The sequence below is a fragment of the Sprattus sprattus genome (assembly GCF_963457725.1).
Source record: "Sprattus sprattus genome assembly, chromosome: 3".
In the NCBI taxonomy this organism is placed as follows: Eukaryota; Metazoa; Chordata; class Actinopteri; order Clupeiformes; family Clupeidae; genus Sprattus; species Sprattus sprattus.
This window is the reverse complement of record NC_137922.1, coordinates 30,400,515-30,412,534: the sequence shown is the minus strand read 5'-3', so window position 1 is coordinate 30,412,534 and position 12,020 is coordinate 30,400,515. Positions and strand designations below refer to the sequence as shown.

Below are 12,020 nucleotides of genomic sequence, written 5' to 3'. Positions count from 1 at the left end.
GCCATATAGCAAGTGCCATGTGATTATATATAACACATAATGTTTTAACACATAACATTTTTCTTCTTTTTCTTTTAGGCAGCTCTATTTGCAATTGACAAACTTTTTGAAGAGTGCTATGAACGAAGACCATTATTTGTAAGCATATGGTTTAAGTTTAGAATTTAAAGGTGCATTGTGTGGGATTAAGTGGCATCTGGTGGTGAGGTTGCTGAACTGCAACCAACTGAATGCCCCTCCTCTGCCAAGCATGTAGTTCAACCTAGGGTGGCCATCAAGTGCCACAAAAACACAGGCCCTCTCAAGATTCAGTGTTTTAGTTAGTCCCTTCTGGGCTAGTGTAGAAAGATGGTGGGACTATATGGCCTTGACAGATGACCTGCTTCCTCTCTAGATATGAAGGGCTCATTCTTAGATAACAAAAACATCAGTCATAAGTTAGTTACAGGCATACTAATGAAATCATAGCTTTGAATATTATATTCCATTTCTGCTAATAGATTCCCCTTAATCCTCCACACTAGGCCTTAAAGTTGTATTATATTTGACCGAAAGGCCCCATTGCTAATGATGTATCGTCTATGGTAGTGCAGATTTGACACTTTTGACGCTTCTGTTAGATTTCTGGGACCATTGTGGACAAGAGTGGCCGTACTTTATCAGGCCAGACAGGAGAGGCCTTTGTCATCAGTGTTTCTCACGCAAAGCCTCTGTGGTGAGTATAGGAACTAAGACAATCCCAAGGAACATGTCTTTTTTTTCTCATGCCCTATTTGAAATATTTATGATAAGTGCTATTTATTTTGGCTAGTTAATGCTTAGTGTTACCTGAAATTGGGTATGGACAAGGGGCTTTGTCATTTGCTGAATTTCTCAATATTTGCCACATCTGTCTTTCAGTATTGGTTTAAACTGTGCACTGGGAGCTACTGAAATGAGGCCGTTCATTGAAGCCATTGGGAAAAGCACTACAGCTTTCATCATTTGTTATCCGAATGCAGGTAATTGGATTCCATAGTGTGACTGTCTTTGCACTGCCTTAAGGCATAGGTTGGCTGCTGATTGTTCTTTTTAGAAGATACAAGTAAATGGACGTGGTCTTACATTTTGTGTTTATGTGTTTGCCAGACTCTGTTCATACGAAGCAAAACAGGTTTGCTTACTAATAGTATCAGTTATCTTTTTCTATGTTTTCATTATGGTGTTTTCAGATCTGTGGTTTGTCACAAACATCTAGCAACTCATGTCTATGCACATGTGCTATAACGAGGGTTTGATTTCAATTAATTTGGAACAATTTATGTTGTTGTTCGATCTTGTCCAAACTTGCCTTGTGTGACCACCCTAGCAGGTGTGAAACTACCATAGTCTTGTGGAGCCATATGTGTATTACAATTACCATTGGGTTTTTAGTCTAATTGGATGTGGGAATGTTTAGCTTATTCTGTGCATTTTTTTTAACCTTCTATGCCAATAAAACACCTTAAGAGGGAGCTCAAAGGTGTCTGTCTCAGTTTCAATGTGCAGTCTCCAGATGTGCACTTGGTTTACTAAGGGCTGAAGACCTGTGTACTTATTGATTACTAACCCCCAGATGTAGCACCCTTTTGACGGCTATTATTCAAAATGTTTGGCTGGGGGAAGGTTTCCAGTTAAGACTAATTTGTTTATAGCCCATTTCCTTTTTTTCCTCTGGTTGACTGTGTCCACTTTGAATAGGTCTTCCTAATGCGTTTGGAGGGTATGATGAGACTCCCGAGTTAACAGCAGCACAATTAAAGGTAAAACATTCAGTTGACCCTCATCTCTCTTCCTTTATCCTAAAATGATAATTTGTTTCCACCAGTTGTAACTCTTATTCAGTGTGACTCATAGTTTGTCTCGGCTAGGCTGGAAACGGCCAGAACTAATGTGAGTGGGCTAAAGGGGAGCTCTGTGTGCTGTGGATACTATGTTCATGTGTGGAACAGGTTACATGAGGCTGCTTGCACTTTCGTAGACAAACAGACGTGGACAAAATTGTTGGTCCCTTCCGTTAAAGAAAGAAAAACCCACAATGGTCACTGGAATAACTTGAAACTGACAAAAGTAATAATAAATAAACATTTACCCAATTAACTAATGAAAATCAGACATTGCTTTTGAATTGCGGTTCAACAGAATAATAATTAAAGAAACTGGCCTGGACAAAAATGATGGTACCCCTTGAAAAGATTGAAAATAATTTGACCATAGGGACATGTTAAACTAAAGTGTGTCCTGTAATTAGCATTACAGGTGTCTTCAAACTTAGAATCAGTTAGTCTGCCTATTTTAAGGGTGAAAAGTAGTCACTGTGGTGTTTGGTATCATGGTGTGTATCACACTGAACATGGACAACAGAAAGCGAAGTTGCCTCAGGAGATTAAAAAGAAAATTATAGACAAGCATGTTAAAAGTAAAGGCTATTTGACCATATCCAAGCAGCTTGATATTCAGGTGACTACAGTTGCACATACTATTCAGAAGTTTTTACGATCCAGGGTGTCTGGGTTCAGCAGGAAAAGGACCCAATCGCAGACCAGATGAAGTCAAACTTAGAATGTATTCTCAAAATGGTAAATGCACAGAAGATCAGGGGGACAAACTCAGGATTCCAAAAAACACCAGGAAGACAGAAGATCCCAACTTGGGAATCCACAGGGCAGGGCAAAAACACAGGAGCACGGTATTGATGGAATACAGTCAACAGGAATCAGAATCTCTCACCATGCTAGCTAACTTACGATCCGACCGGACAGAATGATTGAAAAACCAGGAAGTGGCAGAGGGCAGGTAGGGGGGGAGTTTCAGGACAAAAACAGAAAACACATGGCCTGACAAAACAAACACAAGAAGCATATGACGATATAAACCAACAGGAGAAAGCACATGTTGGGAACAAGAAAACGAATGACCTTTGGCTCTATCTTCACAGACGCAAAATTGAAGCATACAACGATAAGAACACTGTACTGTACCTACTGTGAAACATGGAGGAGGCTCGGTTATGTTCTGGGACTGCTTTGCTACATCTGGCACAGGGTGTCTTGAATCTGTGCAGGGTACAATGAAATCTCAAGACTAACAAGGCATTCAGGAGACATTCAAAACACACAGCTACAACACCCAAGAATGGCTAGGAGCAAAACATTGAACTATTCAGAAGTGGCTTTTTATGAGCCCTGATCTAAATCCTATTGAACATCTGTGGAATGAGCTGAAACAGGAAATCTGGAGAAGGCTCCCTTCAAACCTGAGACAGCTGGGGCAGTTGGCCAAAATACCTGTTGACAGGTGCAGAAGTCTCATTGAGAGTTACAGAAATCGCTTGATTGCAGTGATTGCCTCAAAAGGTTGTGCAACTAAATATTAAGTTAAGGGTGCCATCATTTGTGTCCACTTGCTCACATTAACTGAATATTCCCAAAAATTCTCTTTACTATTTCCTTGGAAGGGTCAGGTGATGAAGGCTTAGGGTTTTAACAGTCTTGGCATAGAAGCTAAACTTTACTGCTTTTCCACTACCATTAGGAAGGCGTTATTCATAGATTAAATAATTTTATGAGAAACAGTCAATCGTAATAAACAGAATGGTTAAACTTCAGATTGCACCTGCATAACATGGCAAGGTAATACATAAGCAGTTATTGCTAATCATGATGTAGTTGTTTGGATGCGTACGGTTAGGTAATTTACTTGTATAATCACTGAAATCCCTAGCTAGGTGCCTCAAAATGTAAACTCTGTGTAAACTCTCTAGATGCCTCAAAATGTTCACTTTGATCATGCAACCAATAATTTTAAATAGAGTTTGTAGATCTTATTTTCTTACTTTTTATGAAATGGCTCCGCATGGAACCCAAGCCCCAAACATTTACTCAACTATTGTTGGTAGGGTGCGTTCTGTCCTTTCCAGACGTCTCCTATCTTTCCTGTCTAAGCTTGTTGTTTTATTCATGTGTTATATTTCTTGCTACTGTGTTTTATTGTTTGATTCAGGAATTTGCTTCTGATGGGCTTGTGAACGCTGTTGGAGGTTGTTGTGGAACGACGCCTGCTCACATACGGTAGCCATATTCTCATGGATATCTTCGTAACGATAGCCAGTTAGATCTGCGTGTTCAAGATTAGCCATATTGTTGTCATAGGTGTTTTCAAAAAGGCTAGCTATTGGTCAGGGTCATTTCGAAAATGAAATGGATGCACTGCGAGTACTCAAGGTTGCTCAAGAGGGAAACAAGAACATTTTCGTCGCTGATGGGGATTGCGAATATTTGCGAATTTATAAATAATTAAATGATAAAATGTCCAAAGTGGAATTAAACACCCTTTGTAAATATGGCCTTAGAGATCTAATATGATCAGGGTTATGGTAAGTGATAAATAAAGAAACGAAAACTACAGCAGGTTATGGAGAGGGGGAAACAAGGGTGTGCTGTGACCAGTTACTGTCTGTGAGTTAGTACCTTACCTTACCAACCATGTTACCCTACCTATCCTAACAGTGGCCATTAGGCGAAGCAAGGGCTATGGCACCTCTCCAATGAGGGCACAGGAGATGACTACTGTAATCTGAACACTACAGACCTAAGACAGAGCCAACAGATATATTTAAAATAATAAAATTCCATTAAAAAAAATAGCCAACATTTTATCAGTTACCAATTCGGTCAGAATATTCAATAAGCAATTCAGAAGTGACCTATACAGTGTGACATTGTAGTGAAGGGAGAGAGCAGTCACCCCACCTGGTCTCAAACCCGGGTCTATAGGGTGACAGACCTGCATCCTGACCGTGATGCCAGGATTATGGTATGGCTTTCAGAGCGCATACTCTACTATAATGACAGGACTCTTATCTCAAACAGGTTTTTTCATCATTTTTTCGAGAATTATAATTAATTCCACCTTTTATCACCTTTTAAAGGTTGCAAACCTCAATGTTCAGTATATGGCTGGAAAATGTTTTAAATGAGTTCTCAGTTTTTTCTTTCTGTTTGACGGAAAAGGCATCTCGCTGAAGCAGTGCAACACTGTCAGCCCAGAGTTCCTGCCCTCAATGTTTTTGAAGGCTACACACTGCTAGCAGGTAAGCATGCTTTTAATTATAGTAATTATTCTGATTTCAGAAATCACCGATTTTGTTATTCAATTCATATCGATAATTTTTTTTTATATAATATCAATTGAAATTGTCTCAAAGTGCTGTACAGAGTCCAGAGCCTTATTTAAATGTTGTTTTGTAGGTCTTGAGCCTTTTCGTATTGGTCCATATACAAACTTTGTCAACATTGGTGAGCGCTGCAATGTGGCTGGATCACGCAAGTTTGCCAAGCTCATCATGTCTGGCAACTATGAGGTGAGCTACACCAGCTGATCTTTAATATGGAAGTAGGCCCACATGTTCACAAGGTTTGCTGAACTCTGCTTTGTTGGATACTGTTTCAATATGTGTTCTATGTGTTCAGGAGGCGTTGAGCATCGCTAAAGCTCAAGTGGAAATGGGAGCCCAGGTGCTGGATATCAACATGGACGAGGGCATGCTGGACGGTCCAGTAGCCATGGCCCGCTTCTGTAACTACGTTTCTTCAGAGCCTGATGTTGCTAAGGTAGGACACTAGTGAAGGAATGCTAAGGCATTCCAAAGGGTAGGTTGCAAAAATGACAACAATGCACAAAGACTTTATTGTTGTCATATTGTTTTTAAGTTTATAGTTCTACAGTAGGTGTGTTCATATCATGCTTCTGAGGGGAGCCCAGACTGCTCATGCCCACTTGACCCCTCGCCTTTTTAAAATGATTTTTTATAGAAAATGTTGCCAATCTCCGTTGAGTTGTTGTACTTCTCTGAATGAGCAAAACAATGGGGGTGGGTGTGATTCTTACCTGATTCTGGGAGTGATTCTTACCTTGGTGTAGGATGGCCGGCCTTGCGGCGATGTTAAAAGAAATGGCAGTGTCTCAGACGTTGTTAAAATGGCAAATGTTTAATTTCCACTGGTAGTAGTCCGAAAACGAAAAGAAACAAAAATTCCAAACAAGAACTCTCAATAAATAAAGTCCCTAAACAATTAGGCTCCAAACTGCACCAGTAACTCTCAATCACAGTAAGTGACCTTAACAATTTGTCGCTCTCCATCTAAACCATTGGTCGTCAAAAGGGGTGGGAAGTTGTTCCCTTAAGACTTCTCGCTCCCAGCTCCTGTTCTGCAGGGGCATTTTACGCCGCCGGCCTGAACCATTGCACATATCGCAAAAAATCAATTACTAACAAATATTTACATTCCGACTAATTCTTAATCAAGTACTTATACGGATTAACCCACTGACAATAATATTATCTAATTACATAGCACTCTTCACCACTCTAGTTAACAGACACACTGCACACCCCTTTGGCCGGTTCACGTTAGACGTTCCATGCCCCCACAGTTCAAAGATCCTTCCTGACTTTCCATCGGGTTCCTCCTCTGTGCTGCCTCTGGAAGTCCACACTCCACCATACGGCAAGCACTCCGCTGCTGTCCAACCTGCCACGCGTTTCAGTCTTGGAATGTTGACTGTATGTATCTTTACCGAGGCGGTCGTGATCGCGGTGAAATATGTTGGTAGTGTTTTTGTGCCAATAAAACGTATGTTTGTACCCCGCGCTGTCCGAAGTGTTTGTTTAGCCCCAGATTGTTTCTCTGTAGCGCTAACAGGCAGCCGCACCGTTACACTTGGGTTGTCGTCACACCAATCAGATCAAACATACAGTCACGGCAAGATATGATGACCCTATTAAACTGAATGTCATCCATTGAGTTTAGTCAGTGAAGGGCCATTGTAAACGTGCATCAATAAAATTCGGAAAAATGTGGAACATTCTTTTGTTGCACAACTCCTAATATATAATGAACTACACGTAGCGCATAGCGGTGCATAATATGAACGCTGCCCAACGTGAGAGAATGAACATGGTCAGATTATGACCTCAAGGGCCCCTGGACATGAACACCTCCTGGGGACACAGGGCACTACAGCAAGAAGCAACTCAAAGTCCAACCACCCTCTGCTTAGGTGACATTGATACCTGTACATTGCCTACAGGAGCTACTTCTTATGTCAGTTTAACACAGGTTATGATCTGTGCATCTATACCTGGTAAGGAGCAACTTGGTCAGGTAAAGTATTTACTGCTTGTGTTTGTACAGGTGCCGTTGTGCATCGACTCGTCTAACTTTGCAGTGATTGAAGCGGGGCTGAAGTGCTCTCAGGGGAAGTGCATCGTCAACAGCCTGAGCTTGAAGGAGGGGGAGGCTGAATTTCTGCAGAGGGCCAACCTTGTGCGTCGCTATGGAGCTGCACTTGTTGTCATGGCATTTGATGAAGAAGGGCAGGTCTGTAAATATTGTGTTGTACAGGAGACTCACATCCCGATAGCAGTTATATCTGCAATGGTTTGGGTCGGGTTGGGGCAGGATTGAGTTTTAAGTTTGTTCTGATCTAATTGTTGTCACCGTAGGCAACAGAGACTGACAGGAAGGTGGAGATCTGTACCCGAGCCTACCATCTCCTGGTCAATAAAGTAGGCTTCAATCCCACTGACATCATCTTTGACCCCAACATCCTCACCATTGGGACAGGCATGGAGGAGCACAGCACCTACGCCATCCACTTCATCAAGGCCACCCGATGCATCAAGGTATGGGGTCAAAGGTCAAGGTGTTAAGAGTCGAGTCTCCATACACACGTATTCTAGATCAGCAGGTCTCCAACTTTATGCGTTTAAGGATTCAAGGCTCCATTTGTGGACATGCATGCCTTGCGATAATGAACCAACAATTTTGAACCTGGAATTATTACCAGAAGGGTTGTAAGGTGTATCTCAGTGAGTTGATCAACTCTGTTTGAGATCCGTTGACTCTTTGGCATGCAGGGAAGCTCATGGCACAAAGTCATTTTAACCATATAGGGGCGTTACAAATAAAAAAAAGATACATAAATGAAACTTTTAAACTAATAACACAAAATACAACATTTAGAAGAATTTATGATTTCCCTGATGTATGGTGTAGATACAATTTGAATGTGAAAGCACGACCACTGGGTACCAAGTGGAGCTAATCAGTCCCTTTCCTGTCCACCTGTACGTAGGAGTCTCTGCCCGGGGTCAGAGTGAGTGGTGGACTGTCCAACCTGTCCTTTGCCTTCAGGGGGATGGAGGTGATCAGAGAGGCCATGCATGGAGCCTTCCTTTACCACGCCATCAAGGTGAGACATACTCCCTCATGTTCCTCAAAGTATTTAAGCACTTTATTAATATTTCAACTAATTAAAATGGATGCCTTGTTGAGCTTTTCTGCCCAGGAAAACAATCTATTTAATTTAGTTTGAAGTTGAATGCCTTTATCCCTTTCAGATATGAAAATGGAAAACCACAACCAGTTCATGTTTTTTTGCTTTATTATTGAACTGAAATGATAGAATGATAATTACTGTGTGGTTGATGTCTCCAATGTACTTCTCCCTCTATGGTAGTTTGTGGGTGCTGTACACTTTCAGCAGCAATATGAACTTTACATGACTAGCATGTCGTGTCAATGCATGTTTCATCATTGTTTTTAATGTACATAATAACCTAAGCAACGTACACCCTTTCAATTATATTGATGACATTTTTTTGGGAGGAATGCATTTTATTCAGAGTTATTTTAGTTTCTGTTTTTGATGTATGAAGACAAATATTGATTGTGTGCCTTGTAGACACGTTAGAGGTTTGTTAATCATGATTTGTATCCTCTATATGTAGGATGGGATGGATATGGGCATAGTCAATGCAGGCAATCTGCCGGTGTATGATGATATTGACAAGGAGTTGTTACAACTGTGTGAGAACCTCATCTGGAATCTCGACCCAGAAGCCACAGAGAAGCTACTTGTTTATGCTCAGGTACCACACACACACGCATGCACACTCACACTCACACTCACACTCACACTCACACTCACTCTCACTCTCACTCTCACTCTCACTCTCACACTCACACTCACACTCACACTCACACTCACACTCACACTCACACTCACACTCACACTCACACTCACACTCACACTCACACTCACTCTCACTCTCACTCTCACTCTCACACTCACACTCACACTCACACTCACACTCACACTCACACTCACACTCACACTCACACTCACACTCACACTCACACTCACTCTCACTCTCACACTCACACTCACACTCACACACACACACACACACAAGGCACTTGATTCAGACACTTGAACTTTGAACTACTTGTTTATGCTTAGGTAAGGTTCTTGATTCAGACGCCTGAACTTTGGAGTCCCAGAGTGAAATGTATTTTAATATTTACTTCTAAGTTTAGCTGTAATAACATGTATATGGAGAGTGTTCACGCCCCCCCCAGACTATATACATGTTGGTGCCAATGCACAAGCTTAATAATCTTTACTTGTGACCTGTGATCGCCATCAACCATTATATGCAAACAAGTTCTAGTCATTATTTTGAATCATATTGTGTGTTACTTGCTATAATCACCTTCGCAAATCAGAATAATACAATAGAGACCCAAAGAGTGCACACACAGCAAAACAAGGAAGCTTATGCTTGTGTAATCTAGTGTTATGTAGTGTGAGATTTCAGCAGCATTTCTGTTCAAGCTTCAGTGAATGCATGTGCAAGCCGTTTCAAATAACCATATCTTACAGAAGACGCAAATCCGATATTTTGATGGTTAGACATATTTACATCCATCCTTCTTTATAAAACAATTGGGTTCTATCGTGTAATTTAGCTGTTTCTGATTGGACGAGAGACGTTCCATGCTATAGGTTATTCGTCAACATACCAACAGTTACGGGAATTTTCACAGCTAATAATAAATCACTCCACGATGAAAAAATTTACGTTGATGATAACCGTTAATTCAAAATTCTTAAAATTCCAAACCAAGAAGTTGACAATGGAACTATTTGCGACACAATGGCGAAATAAACCATTTTTTTAATCGATAACTTTGTTTTGAGATGTTCATTTGTTGACGGTAAAATTGTTTTATAAAAGCAATATAGCACGAGTGGGAGTGAGGTAGGTAAGGGATAATCCCAGGGGTGGTGTTCGGCCGTAGCCATCACTCCCACTCGTGCTATATTGCTTTTATAAAACACTAGTGCAGTGCCCGTAGGGGGTAACATCTATGACGACGACTGTTCTATGACTATGACATCATTCACAAAAAAGTGTCCCGATGTATCTGTTGTAATTCGTTTGTACTTTGTTTTCTCATTATTGCAATATTATAAACCTCAGTCTGCATTTACCCTGGCTGGGAGAGGCTGTCATTCGGAAGATACTGTGTGTGATCGCCTTTGCTCTGTGTTCATTAAACCTGTCAGAGTGTATGAATAAAAGGCTGGGTGCCAATCAAAATCACAACGCAAGAGTGGAGTACTACACCGCTAAAACGGTGACATGGGTTTGCACCGTACGGCCAACGGTAAAATACAAATATCTCGCGAACTATGAATTCAAACATCTTCAAAATCAAGGATGCACAGGTTCATGACATGCGTAAGCTACATTACTTTGAAACTTAACATAAAGAAGCTTAAAAATAAACGAATAGATCAAATCAATCACTGTCTTAAGATTACCTGAGCAAAAGTCTGTATCTGTTCACCAAGAAGAATTTGAATGCGGACCTCCTCATATCCAACGCTATTCTGAACTTTGAATGAAGGCAGGATAGTTTATATTGTTTGATACTGCTAGGCGTATATTGTTTGATTGTGACGTCACTACCCATAGTGCCGACGGGACGGGAAACGATAACCCATTGTTTCCTACGGGAAACGGTAAAATACAAATATCTCGCGAACTATAAATTCAAAAATCTTCAAAATCAAGGATGCACAGGTTCATGACATGCGTAAGCTACATGCGAAATCTCATGACTAACCTAACTACCGTCAGGGAGATACGCCCTAGACAGACAGACACACAGAGATTCCTGGATTTATAGATAGATATATTGCTTTTATAAAACAATATAATAATATAATAATATATAAATAATAATATATTGCCCTTAAATAACCCACTGTCAGCAAGGGAAAGACAAAATGTGATCGCTTGAAAGGAAGCTGGCAGGAGGTAATCCATTGGCAAAACCCTCTGCCCTGGTAAATTGTGAAGTCTGGTGCTTGCAGTTTGGGCTGTTACCATGAATATGGTGGCCTTTGACTATGAGGTTGGCTAATTTCAGAGGTGGACAAATGTTCATAAATAAAGTAATGATCCGTTCCAGTTCATCCCAAAGGTGCTCAATGGGGTTGAGGTCAGGGCTCTATGTGAGCCAGTCGAGTTCTTCCACAACGAATCTCATCAACCCATGTCTTTATAGTCCTTGCTTTGTGCACTGGGGCACAGTCATGTTGTAAAAGAAAGGGGCCTTCCCCAAACTGTTGCCACGAAGTTGGAAGCTTAGCATTGTCCAAAGTGTCTTGGTATGCTGAAGCATTAAGATTGCCCATCACTGGAGATAAGGGGCCTAGCCCAAACCCTGAAAGACAGGTGGGGCCCAAATACTTTTGTCCATACGTAGTAGTGTATATTTAGATGAGACCAGTGTGCGAGAGGGGGTTTTAAGAGTGTTGCCATTAACACTGTGCCGGTAATTAAACAGAAAATACTTCTAATAATATTTGTTTTCTTACTCTCAGATTGTCTTTAAACTTAACTGCATTGCTGAAATTGTATGCATGTATGTTTGTTCAGACCGCAGCCAAAGGAGGGAAGAAGGTTGTGCAGACCGATGAGTGGAGAGAAGGAAGTGTGGAACACCGGCTTGAATATGCATTGATAAAGGTGAGCTGTGCTAACGTATTCTGGTATTACCAAATTGGCAACTTTACAAGGCTGTGTACATCAGTATTTTTTTTCTCCCTAATGATACAGTTGTATGCAAGCGTTTGCCTCCAGC

General features: G+C 41.0%; 1 protein-coding gene across 1 annotated transcript in view; it reads left to right on the top strand.

The window, feature by feature from the left end:
• Positions 1–12,020, top strand: part of mtr (5-methyltetrahydrofolate-homocysteine methyltransferase) — a 29,818-nt gene that overhangs the window by 3,368 nt on the left and 14,430 nt on the right. The window contains exons 7-19 of the mRNA XM_080834803.1: positions 79–138; positions 621–715; positions 901–1,001; positions 1,720–1,781; positions 4,021–4,088; positions 5,031–5,110; positions 5,268–5,380; positions 5,490–5,630; positions 7,215–7,400; positions 7,526–7,705; positions 8,158–8,274; positions 8,813–8,953; positions 11,816–11,905. Coding sequence (XP_080690929.1) covers positions 79–138; positions 621–715; positions 901–1,001; positions 1,720–1,781; positions 4,021–4,088; positions 5,031–5,110; positions 5,268–5,380; positions 5,490–5,630; positions 7,215–7,400; positions 7,526–7,705; positions 8,158–8,274; positions 8,813–8,953; positions 11,816–11,905 — 1,434 coding nt within the window. The remainder of the gene's footprint in view (positions 1–78; positions 139–620; positions 716–900; positions 1,002–1,719; positions 1,782–4,020; positions 4,089–5,030; positions 5,111–5,267; positions 5,381–5,489; positions 5,631–7,214; positions 7,401–7,525; positions 7,706–8,157; positions 8,275–8,812; positions 8,954–11,815; positions 11,906–12,020) is intronic.